The sequence below is a fragment of the Manis pentadactyla genome, chromosome 10, assembly GCF_030020395.1.
Source record: "Manis pentadactyla isolate mManPen7 chromosome 10, mManPen7.hap1, whole genome shotgun sequence".
Classification (NCBI taxonomy): domain Eukaryota; kingdom Metazoa; phylum Chordata; class Mammalia; order Pholidota; family Manidae; genus Manis; species Manis pentadactyla.
In genome coordinates, this window is record NC_080028.1 from 77,522,752 (window position 1) to 77,535,318 (window position 12,567).

General features: G+C 41.5%; 1 protein-coding gene across 1 annotated transcript; it reads left to right on the forward strand.

Annotated features, from left to right (window-relative positions):
• The first annotated feature begins 1,671 nt into the window (after positions 1 to 1,671).
• LOC130679138 (putative nuclear envelope pore membrane protein POM 121B) lies at positions 1,672 to 12,147 on the forward strand. The gene is made up of 2 exons (XM_057487030.1): positions 1,672 to 2,033; positions 11,454 to 12,147. Exons 1-2 carry the CDS (start codon positions 1,997 to 1,999, stop codon positions 11,690 to 11,692), a joined length of 276 nt encoding a protein of 91 aa, XP_057343013.1. The 5' UTR covers positions 1,672 to 1,996; the 3' UTR covers positions 11,693 to 12,147.
• The last annotated feature ends 420 nt before the right edge of the window (positions 12,148 to 12,567 follow it).

Genomic DNA, 12,567 nt, shown 5'->3' on the forward strand with positions numbered 1-12,567 from the left:
TCATTAATTATGTAAATACTGGGAAGAAGAAAAGCATATGGACAGAATGGAAAAAATCTATTGAATGCACAGCATCAGGTAGCAGTGTAACTCATGACCGGAGGAGCTATTTAGGTAGATATTGGCAGCCATTCAGAGACAGTAGAAAACGGAGGCCATGGCTGCAGATCCAGAGTTGGGAGCAGGGACAGCGACTGGGGGTGAGAACCTTGTGGGCACAGGAGCAAAGGCCCAAAGGCAGAGGCGAGCTTATGTGTTCATGAGCAGAGAAGAGTCAGGTTTGGCTAGAGGTTTAAAAAGGAAAGTGAGATAAAAATGACATTAAGAGACAGGCAGAAAGGAAGATCATTTCCGGCATGTAAAAAAAATTTTTCTTTTTGGTATCAATCTACAGTTACCATAAGAACATTATGTTTATTTGGCTCCCCCCTTCACCAAGTACCCCGCACAAACCCCATTAGAGTCACTGTCTGTCAGCGTAGTGAGATGGTGTAAAATCACTACTTGTCTTCTCTGTGTAGCCTAGCCCTCCCCATAAACCCCTACATTATACATGCTAATCATAATGCCCCCTTTCTTTTACCCTGCCCTTATCCCTCCCTTCCCCCCCATCCTCCTCAGTCCCTTTCCCTTTGTAACTGTTAGTGCATTCTTGGGTTCTGTGATTCTGCTGCTGTTTTGTTCCTTCAGTTTTTCCTTTGTTCTTATACTCCAGAGATGAGTGAAATCATTTGGTACTTGTCTTTCTCCACCTGGCTTATTTCACTGAGCATAATACCCTCTAGTTCCATCCATGTTGTTGCAATTGATGGTATTTGTTTTCTTCTTATGGCTGAATTATATTCCATGGTGCATTTGTATCACATCTTTTTTTATCCATTCATCTACTGATGGACATGTAGGTTGTTTCCATTTCTTGGCTGTTGTAAATAGTGCTGTGATAAACATAGGGGTACATCTGCCTTTTTCACACAGGGCTGCTGTATTCTTAGAGTAAATTCCTAGGAGTGGAATTCCTGGGTCAAATGGTATTTCTATTTTGAGCTTTTTGAGGAACCTCCGTATTGCTTTCCACAATGGTTGAACTATTTTACATTCCCACGAACATGGTAGGAGGGTTCCCCTTTCTCCACATCCTGGCCAACATTTGTTGTTGTTTGTGTTTTGGATGGCGGCGATCCTTACTGGTGTGAGGTGATATCTCATTGTGGTTTTAATTTGCATTTCTCTGATGACAAGCGATGTGGCACATTTTCTCATGTGTTTGTTTGCCATCTGAATTTCTTCTTTGGAGAACTGTCTGTTCAGCTCCCCTGCCCATTTTTTAATTGTATTATTTGCTTTTTGTTTGTTGAGCCCTGTTAGCTCTTTATATATTTTGAATATCAACCCTTTATCAGTTCTGTCATTTATGAATATATTCTCCCTTACTGTAGGATGTCCTTTTGTTCTGTTGATGGTGTTCTTTACTCTACAGAAGGTTTTAAGATTGATATAGTCCCATTTGTTCATTTTTGCTTTTGTTTCCCTTGCCTGGGCAGATGGGTTCATGAAGAAGTCACTCATGTTTATGCCCAAGAGATTTTTGCCTGTTTTTGTCTAAGACCTTTATGGTTTCATGACTTACATTCAGGTTTGTGATCCACTTCGAATATACTTTTGTGTATGGGGTTAGACAATGATCCATGTTTCCTCCTCTTTTGCAGCCACCACCTCGGACTTTGGAGCTACGACCCAGATCACCAGCAGCAGGACCAGTTGCTTAGTGTATGGCAGTACCACCTCATTGCCCTTCACGTCCGGGGTGCCAGCAGGCCCTGCTGGCAGTGGGGGCTTTGGGATGAGCATGGCTGCCCCCAACAGCAGCTCCACCACCAGGACATTCCACTTTGGGGCAAGGCGGAGTCGGAAAACTGGTGGTACAGCACCTTTCGAAGGAGGCTTGATTTAGAAATCCCAGGGTGCTGCTGGCCAGAATACACCCTCTGTCTGCCACATGGCCAGCACGCCTCAGAACACATCTGTGTTTGCAGGTGAAATTTGGAATCGGCTCGATCTCCAGTGCCAGGTGCTGTTTTAAGTGCCGACACAGTCTCCGCTCTCGGAGCTGTATGCTGTGGTGAAGAGGCAGATGTTATCACAGATGTTATCTGTGAACAGCATCAGGTAGCAGTGTAACTCATGACTGGAGGAGCTATTTAGGTAGTCAGCAGCAGCCTTTCTGACACAATAGGAAACAGGTCATGGCCACAGTTCCAGAGTTGGGAGCAGGGACAGCGGCTGTGTGTGAGTGTGTTGCAGGCACAGGAGTAAAGGCCCGAAGGCAGAGATGTGCTCATGTTTTCATGAGCAGAGAAGAGCCAGGTGTGGCTAGAGGTTTAAAAAGGAAAGTGGGATAAAATGACATTAAGAGACAGGCAGAAAGGAAAATCATTCATGGCCTTTTAAAATGTATTTTTTTTTGTATCAGTCTACAATTACTTGCAGAACATTATGTTTACTAGACTTCCCCCTTCACCAAATGCCCCCCCATACCCCATTACAGTCACTGTCCATCAGTGTACTGAGGTACTGTAGAATCACTACTTGTCCTCTCTGTGTTGCTCAGACCTTCCCGTGCACCCCCCACATTATACATGCTAATCATAAGGCCCCCTTTCTTTTTCCCTGCCGTTATCCCTCCTGTCCCACCCATCTCCTCAGTCCCTTTCCCTTTGTAACTGTTAGTTTATTTTTGGGTTCTGTAATTCTGCTGCTCTTTTCTTCCTTCAGTTTTTCTTTGTTCTTATACTGCACATATGAGTGAAATCATTTGTTACTTGTCTTTCTCCACCTGGCTTATTTCACTGAGCATAGTCCCCTCTAGCTCCATCCATGTTGCTGCAAATGGTAGGATTTGTTTTCTTCTTTTGGGTGAATAATATTCCATTGTGTATGTGTACCACATCTTCTTTATCCATTCATCTACTGATGGACACTTAGGTTGCTTCCATTTCTTGGCTATTGTAAATGGTACTGCCATAAACATAGGGGTACATCTGTCTTTTTCAAACTGGGCTGCTGTATTCTTAGGGTAAATTTCTAGAAGTGGAATTCCTGGGTCAAATTGTATTTCTATTTTGAGTTTTTTTTTTTTTTTAATTATTATTTTTTATTGAAGGGTAGTTGACGCACAGTATTATATTACATTAGTTTCAAGTGTACAACACAGTGGTAGAACATTTATATACATAATTCTAGGTTCCAGCTATCACCCTACCAGGCTGTTACAATATCTTGACTATATTCCTTATGCTATACATTACATCCCGGTTACTTATTTATTTTACCATTGGAAGTCTGTCCTTTTTTTTTTTTTTTTTTTTGTGAGGGCATCTCTCATATTTATTGATCAAATGGTTGTTAACGACAATAAAATTCTGTATAGGGGAGTCAATGCTCAATGCACAATCATTAATCCACCCCAAGCCTAATTTTCATCAGTCTCCAATCTTCTGAGGCATAACAAACAAGTTCTTACATGTAGAACAAATTCTTACATAGTGAATAAGTTACATAGTGAACAGTACAAGGGCAGTCATCACAGAAACTTTCGGTTTTGCTCATGCATTATGAACTCTAAACAGTCAGTTCAAATATGAATACTCATTTGGTTTTTATACTTGATTGATATGTGGATACCACATTTCTCTCTTTATTATTATTATTTTTAATAAAATGCTGAAGTGGTAGGTAGATACAAGATAAAGGTAGAAAACATAGTTTAGTGTTGTAAGAGAGCAAATGTAGATGATCAGGTGTGTGCCTGTAGACTATGTGTTAATCCAAGCTAGACCAGGGCAATAAAACATCCACGTATGCAGAAGATTTCTCTCAGAACAGGGGGGGTGAGGTTCTAAGCCTCACCTCTGTTGATCCCCAATTTCTCACCTGATGGCCCCCCTGCGACTGTGCCTGTCTTAGGTTGTTCTTCCCTTGAGGAATCTTACCTGTCCCTGGCTAACCAGTCATCTTCCGGGGCCATACAGGGAAATGTGAAGTTGGTAAGTGAGAGGGAAGCCTTATTGTTTGAAAAGGTTAGCTTTTTACTTCTTTGCATATTTATGCCCTGTGGCTTCTATGCCCAGCATTTGTCTTGAGGTATCTTTACCACTTGGAGGAGTTATGATACTTGGTAAATTTGATATGAGGCACGAATTCTATTTAAGGGTTGTAATTAGGAAGGAAGAAGAAAAGCTATAGAAGTAGCAGGCGGAAGAAAACATGGGAAGATTGATTTTTTCTTTGACATATCTTCTTGTAGAGTAACTTCAGCATATATAGGTTTTAAGCTACTACTTAAATTGCGCACACACATTAACATAATAGGAATATAGTTACATAACCAAAGCATATCTGTAATTACCAGCCATCTCCAGTGAAACCAAGAAAACCATTAAGGCACCTTAGGCATTTGTGAAAACTTATCTATATGGTGGATATTGTCCAACTGAACTTGAACAGTCTGAGAGAAATCAGACAAATTAAAACAACCCATTCCTGGGGACTGTTCACATGCCATATGTTCTTTTAACAGTAAATAGTCTGTAGTTGTAAGAGTTTGGAGCGCTACAATTTGCACTTCTCCAAATTCTTGGTTGAGTTCCAACAGTATAGATCCAGTCAAATTTGTTGTTTTACTGTATGCACAGGCCAGCTTAGATATCTCCTTCCTCATTCCCATGGCAAGTCCAGGAACTGGTGGGATGAGTGCATCTACAGCTGTAGCAGTGCGTGGATCTTTGTTGGGGTTTTTTGATGATCATCTTCTGGCATGAGTCTTCCAGAGAGTGCAGATGTTGGAAGTTCTTTTTCATATCGTATCTTAGTTCATTTTCAGGGTAGCCCAATTAGGCTTTGATCCTCTGTATAAACACAAACAGACCCTTTGCCTACACTTTTATATGCCCTTTATACCCTTGTGTAGAACTCGTTGGAGGTTACCACACAGGAACTGCCCTTTTTTATTTTTATTTTTTTGCTTTGTTTTTGGTATCACTAATCTACACTTACATGACGAATATTATGTTTACTAGGCTCTCCCCTATACCAGGTCTCCCCTATAAACCCCTTTACAGTCACTGTCCATCAGCATAGCAAAATGTTGTAGAATCACTACTTGCCTTCTCTGTGTTGTACAGCCCTCCCTTTTCTCCTACCCCCCCATGTATGTTAATCTTAATACCCCCCTACTTCTCCCCCCCTTATCCCTCCCTACCCACCCATCCTCCCCAGTCCCTTTCCCTTTGGTACCTGTTAGTCCATTCTTGAGTTCTGTGATTCTGCTGCTGTTTTGTTCCTTCAGTTTTTCCTTTGTTCTTATATTCCACAGATAAGTGAAATCATTTGGTATTTCTCTTTCTCCGCTTGGCTTGTTTCACTGAGCATAATACCCTCCAGCACCATCCATGTTGCTGAAAATGATTGGATTTGCCCTTTTCTTATGGCTGAGTAGTATTCCATTGTGTATATGTACCACATCTTCTTTACCCATTCATCTATTGATGGACATTTAGGTTGCTTCCAATTCTTGGCTATTGTAAATAGTGCTGCAATAAACATAGGGGTGCATCTGTCTTTCTCAAACTTGATTGCTGCGTTCTTAGGGTAAATTCCTAGGAGTGCAATTCCTGGGTCAAATGGTAAGTCTGTTTTGAGCATTTTGAGGAACCTCCATACTGCTTTCCACAATGGTTGAACTAGTTTACATTCCCACCAGCAGTGTAGGAGGGTTCCCCTTTCTCCACAGCCTCGCCAACATTTGTTGTTGTTTGTCTTTTGGATGGCAGCCATCCTTACTGGTGTGAGGTGATACCTCATTGTAGTTTTAATTTGCATTTCTCTGATAATTAGCGATGTGGAGCATCTTTTCATGTGTCTGTTGGCCATCTGTATTTCTTTTTTGGAGAACTGTCTGTTCAGTTCCTCTGCCCATTTTTTAATTGGGTTATTTGTTTTTTGTTTGTTGAGGCGTGTGAGCTCCTTATATATTCTGGACGTCAAGTCTTTATCGGATGTGTCATTTTCAAATATATTCTCCCATACTGTAGGGATCCTTCTTGTTCTATTGATGGTGTCTTTTGCTGTACAGAAGCTTTTCAGCTTAATATAGTCCCACTTACTCATTTTTGCTGTTGTTTTCCTTGCCCGGGGAGATATGTTCAAGAAGAGGTCACTCATGTTTATGTCTAAGAGGTTTTTGCCTATGTTTTCTTCCAAGAGTTTAATGGTTTCATGGCTTACATTCAGGTCTTTGATCCATTTTGAGTTTACTTTTGTATATGGGGTTAGACAATGGTCCAGTTTCATTCTCCTACATGTAGCTGTCCAGTTTTGCCAGCACCACCTGTTGAAGAGACTGTCATTTCGCCATTGTATGTCCATGGCTCCTTTATCAAATATTAATTGACCATATATGTCTGGGTTAATGTCTGGATTCTCTAGTCTGTTCCATTGGTCTGTGGCTCTGCTCTTGTGCCAGTACCAAATTGTCTTGATTACTATGGCTTTATAGTAGAGCTTGAAGTTGGGGAGTGAGATCCCCCCTACTTTATTCTTCTTTCTCAGGATTGCTTTGGCTATTCGGGGTCTTTGGTGTTTCCATATGAATTTTCGAATTATTTGTTCCAGTTCATTGAAGAATGTTGCTGGTAGTTTCATAGGGATTGCATCAAATCTGTATATTGCTTTGGGCAGGATGGCCATTTTAACGATATTAATTCTTCCTAGCCACGAGCATGGGATGAGTTTCCATCTGTTAGTGTCCCCTTTAATTTCTCTTAAGAGTGACTTGTAGTTTTCAGAGTATAAGTCTTTCACTTCTTTGGTTAGGTTTATTCCTAGGTATTTTATTTTTTTTGATGCAACTGTGAATGGAGTTGTTTTCCTGATTTCTCTTTCTGTTGGTTCATTGTTAGTATATAGGAAAGCCACAGATTTCTGTGTGTTGATTTTGTATCCTGCAACTTTGCTGTATTCCGATATCAGTTCTAGTAGTTTTGGGGTGGAGTCTTTAGGGTTTTTTATGTACAGTATCATGTCATCTGCAAATAGTGACAGTTTAACTTCTTCTTTACCAATCTGGATTCCTTGTATTTCTTTATTTTGTCTGATTGCCGTGGCTAGGACCTCCAGTACTATGTTAAATAACAGTGGAGAGAGTGGGCATCCCTGTCTAGTTCCCGATCTCAGAGGAAATGCTTTCAGCTTCTCGCTGTTCAATATAATGTTGGCTGTGGGTTTATCATAGATGGCCTTTATTATGTTGAGGTACTTGCCCTCTATTCCCATTTTGCTGAGAGTTTTTAACATGAATGGATGTTGAACTTTGTCAAATGCTTTTTCAGCATCTATGGAGATGATCATGTGGTTTTTGTCTTTCTTTTTGTTGATGTGGTGGATGATGTTGATGGACTTTCGAATGTTGTACCATCCTTGCATCCCTGGGATGAATCCCACTTGGTCATGGTGTATGATCCTTTCGATGTATTTTTGAATTCGGTTTGCTAATATTTTGTTGAGTATTTTTGCATCTACGTTCATCAGGGATATTGGTCTGTAGTTTTCTTTTTTGGTGGGGTCTTTGCCTGGTTTTGGTATTAGGGTGATGTTAGCTTCATAGAATGAGTTTGGGAGTATCCCCTCCTCCTCTATTTTTTGGAAAACTTTAAGGAGAATGGGTATTATGTCTTCCCTGTATGTCTGATAAAATTCCTAGGTAAATCCATCTGGCCCGGGGGGTTTGTTCTTTGGTAGTTTTTTGATTATTGCTTCAATTTCGTTGCTGGTAATTGTTCTGTTTAGATTTTCTGTTTCTTCCTGGGTCAATCTTGGAAGGGTATATTTTTCTAGGAAGTTGTCCATTTCTCCTAGGTTTCCCAGCTTGTTAGCATATAGGTTTTCACAGTATTCTCCAATAATTCTTTGTATTTCCGTGGGGTCTGTCGTGATTTTTCCTTTCTCGTTTCTGATACTGTTGATTTGTGTTGACTCTCTTTTCTTCTTAATAAGTCTGGCTAGAGGCTTATCTATTTTGTTTATTTTCTCAAAGAACCAGCTTTTGGTTTCATTGATTTTTGCTATTGTTTTATTCTTCTCAATTTTATGTATTTCTTCTCTGATCTTTATTATGTCCCTCCTTCTGCTGACCTTAGGCCTCATCTGTTCTTCTTTTTCCAATTTCGATATTTGTGACATTAGACCATTCATTTGGGATTGCTCTTCCTTTTTTAAATATGCTTGGATTGCTATATACTTTCCTCTTAAGACTGCTTTTGCTGTGTCCCACAGAAGTTGGGGCTTAGTGTTGTTGTTGTCATTTGTTTCCATATATTGCTGGATCTCCATTTTGATTTGGTCATTGATCCATTGATTATTTAGGAGCGTGTTGTTAAGCCTCCATGTGTTTGTGAGCCTCTTTGCTTTCTTTGTAGAGTTTATTTCTAGTTTTATGCCTTTGTGGTCTGAAAAGTTGGTTGGTAGGATTTCAATCTTTTGGAATTTTCTGAGGCTCTTTTTGTGGCCTAGTATGTGGTCTATTCTGGAGAATGTTCCATGTGCACTTGAGAAGAATGTATATCCCGCTGCTTTTGGATGTAGAGTTCTATAGATGTCTATTAGGTCCATCTGCTCTACTGTGTTGTTCAGTGCTTCCGTGTCCTTACTTATTTTCTGCCCAGTGGATCTATCCTTTGGGGTGAGTGGTGTGTTGAAGTCTCCTAGAATGAATGCATTGCAGTCTATATCCCCCTTTAGTTCTGTTAGTATTTGTTTCACATATGCTGGTGCTCCTGTGTTGGGTGCATATATATTTAGAATGGTTATATCCTCTTGTTGGACTGAGCCCTTTATCATTATGTAGTGTCTTTCTTTATCTCTTGTTACTTTCTTTGTTTTGAAGTCTATTTTGTCTGATATTAGTACTGCAACCCCTGGTTTCTTCTCACTGTTGTTTCCTTGAAATATGTTTTTCCATCCCTTGACTTTTAGTCTGTACATGTCTTTGGGTTGGAGGTGAGTTTCTTGTAAGCAGCATATAGATGGGTCTTGCTTTTTTATCCATTCTGTTACTCTGTGTCTTTTGATTGGTGCATTCAACCCATTAACATTTAGGGTGACTATTGAAAGATATGTACTTATTGCCATTGCAGGCTTTAAATTCGTGGTTACCAAAGGTTCAAGGTTAGCCTCTTTAGTATCTTACTGCCTAACTTAGCTCGCTTATTGAGCTGTTATATACACTATCTGGAGATTCTTTTCTTCTCTCCCTTCTTGTTCCTCCTCCTCGATTCTTCATATGTTGGGTGTTTTGTGCTGTGCTCTTTCTAGGAGTGCTCCCATCTAGAGCAGTCCCTGTAAGATGTTCTGTAGAGGTGGTTTGTGGAAAGCAAATTCCCTCAGCTTTTGTTTGTCTGGGAATTGTTTAATCCCACCATCATATTTGAATGATAGTCGTGCTGGATACAGTATCCTTGGTTCAAGGCCCTTCTGTTTCATTGTATTAAATATATCATGCCATTCTCTTCTGGCCTGTAGGGTTTCTGTTGAGAAATCTGACGTTAGCCTGATGGGTTTCCCTTTATAGGTGACCTTTTTCTCTCTAGCTGCCTTTAACACTCTTTCCTTGTCCTTGATCTTTGCCATTTTAATTATTATGTGTCTTGGTGTTGCCCTTCTTGGATCCTTTCTGTTGGGGGTTCTGTGTATTTCCGTGGTCTGTTCGATTACTTCCTCCCCCAGTGTGGGGAAGTTTTCAGCAATTATTTCTTCTAAGATACTTTCCATCTCTTTTCCTCTCTCTTCTTCTTCTGGGACCCCTATAATACGGATATTGTTCCTTTTGGATTGGTCACACAGTTCTCTTAATATTGTTTCATTCCTGGAGATCCTTTTGTCTCTCTCTATGTCAGCTTCTATGCGTTCCTGTTCTCTGGTTTCAATTCCATCAATGGCCTCTTGCATCCTATCCATTCTGCTTATAAACCCTTCCAGAGTTTGTTTCATTTCTGCGATCTTCTTTCTGGCATCTGTGATCTCCTTCCGGACTTCATCCCATTTCTCTTGCGTATTTCTCTGCATCTCTGTCAGCATGTTTATGATTCTTATTTTGAATTCTTTTTCAGGGAGACTGGTTAGGTCTGTCTCCTTCTCTGGTGTTGTCTCTGTGATCTTTGTCTGCCTGTAGCTTTGCCTTTTCATGGTGATAGGAATAGTCTGCAGAACTGGGACGAGTGACGGCTGGAAGGACTTCCTTTCTTGTTGGTTTGTGGCCCTCCTCTCCTGGGAGAACAGCGGCCTCTAGTGGCTTGTGCTGCGCAGCTGCGTGCAGACAGGGTTTGTGCTTCCTGCCCGGCTGCTATGGAGTTAATCTCCGCTGTTGCTGTGGGCGTGGCCTGGCTCGGGCAGCTACTCCAAAATGGTGGAGTCGTGTTGGAGCAGGAGCGGCTGGGAGGCTATTTATCTCCGTAAGGGGCCTCCCTGCTCCCTGCAGCCCAGGGGTTAGGGTGCCCAGAGATCCCGGATTCCCTACCTCTGGATTAAGTGACCCACCCTGCCCCTTTAAGACTTCCAAAAAGCACCCGCCAAAACAAAACAACGCCCACCAAAAAAAAAAGAAAAAAAAATTTTTTTAATTAAAAAAAAAAAAAGTTTTTAATTAAAAAAAAAAAAAATGTGGTCGTTCGTTTTTCTTTATTCTGCGGTGCCAGCCTCAGGCCTCTGCTCGCCGGTCTTTCTGCCCTGTTTCCCTTGTATTGGGGTCCCTATCCCTTTAAGACTTCCAAAATGCGCTCGCCAAAACAAAACAGCAAAAAAGCAAAAAAAAAATGGTCGCGCGCTTTTCTTATGCCCTCTGTGGCCCAGCCTCCTGTGCTTGCTCACTGTTCTTGCTGCCCTGTTTTCCTAGTATCGAGCGCCCTGCACTCTGGCCCGGATGGCTGGGGCTGGGCGTTCGGCTGTCCTGGGCTCCGTCTCCCTCCCGCTCTGCCTATTCTTCTCCCGCCGGGAGCTGGGGGGGAGGGGCGCTCGGCTCCTGCGGGGCCGGGGCTTGTATCTTACCCCCTTCGCGAGGCGCTGGGTTCTCTCAGGTGCGGATGTGGTCTGGATATTGTCCTGTGTCCTCTGGTCATTATTCTAGGAAGGGTTGTCTTTGTTATATTTTCATAGATATATGTTGTTTTGGGAGGAGATTTCCACTGCTCTACTCACGCCGCCATCTTCTGCCCCTCTTCTATTTTGAGTTTTTTGAGGAACCTCCATACTGCTTTCCACAGTGGTTGATCTAATTTACATTCCCACCACCAGTGTAGGAGGGTTCCCCTTTGTCTGCAAACTCACCAACGTTCGTTGTTGTTTGTCTTTTGGATGGTAGCGATTCTTACTGGAGTAAGGTGATACTGTTTCCTCCTTTTTTGCAGCTACCACCTCGGGCTTTGGAGCTACGACCCAGACCACCAGCAGTGGGACCAGTAGCTCAGTGTTTGACAGCAGTACCTCATCACTCTTCATGTCTGGGGTGTCAGCAGGCCCTGCTCACAGTTGGGGCTTTGGGATGAGCGTGGCTGCCCCCCACAGCAGCTCCACCTCTGGGGCATTCAGCTTTGGGGAGGACAGAGTGGGAGCAGTGGTGGCACAGCCCCTTTCTGGGGTGGCTTGAGTAAGAACTCCCTGGGTGCAGCTGTCCAGAGCACACCCTTTGCCTTCCACGTGGCCAGCAAGCCTCAGAAAACGTCTGTGTTTGCACATCAGATTTGCAATGGGCTCAGTGCTGGAGTCCAGCTCCAGCTGAGGTGTGGGTCACGAAGGAAAGGACAGCGTCAGCGAGTGAGATGAATGAGGAGACAAAACATCCAATTAAAGTTGTAACATCTCCTGACATCAATTGGCAGGGTCTTTATTTTTGTATCTTTTTACGGTTTTCATATGTTAAACATTTTTTAAAATTATGAATAATACATTCCCTTTTCTGTCAGTTTACATAATTTCAGCTTATTACCCTTAAGTAAATATCATTATTTCTTCTAATAGTAGCCATTTAACATTTAATTTTTAACTTTCCCCTAGTCTATTTTGATTGGTAATTCATGTAAGCTACGTGCTAGGTGCTAAACAGAAAATGGCATAAGACAGCGTGTGGGTTAAGTGTGTGGGCTATGATTTTTACTTTAAGCGTGTAAGATTATATAGACTTTTAGATATGTGTCTAAGGTATGTGTCTAAGGCTATATAAAGTTTAAGCAGGTTATATGAAATGCAAGCTATATGTCTTTTGGTTATTAAGTATAACTATATTATTAATTAAATCCTATCCTACACATGTGGGTTGAGGCTTACATCTGAAATCTAGGGACAGTACTCCTATCACCCATTCCATAACATTCCTATGAATACAATAAAAACACCTTATTTTTTTATAATGTTCATTCCACAATTTCAGATGTTTACACCTCTCCTCCTGCGTCTACAGGCACCAGGGCCTTGCAGTCCTCTTTATCCTTTATATAATAACACTAAATCTGCTCTTACTACCTT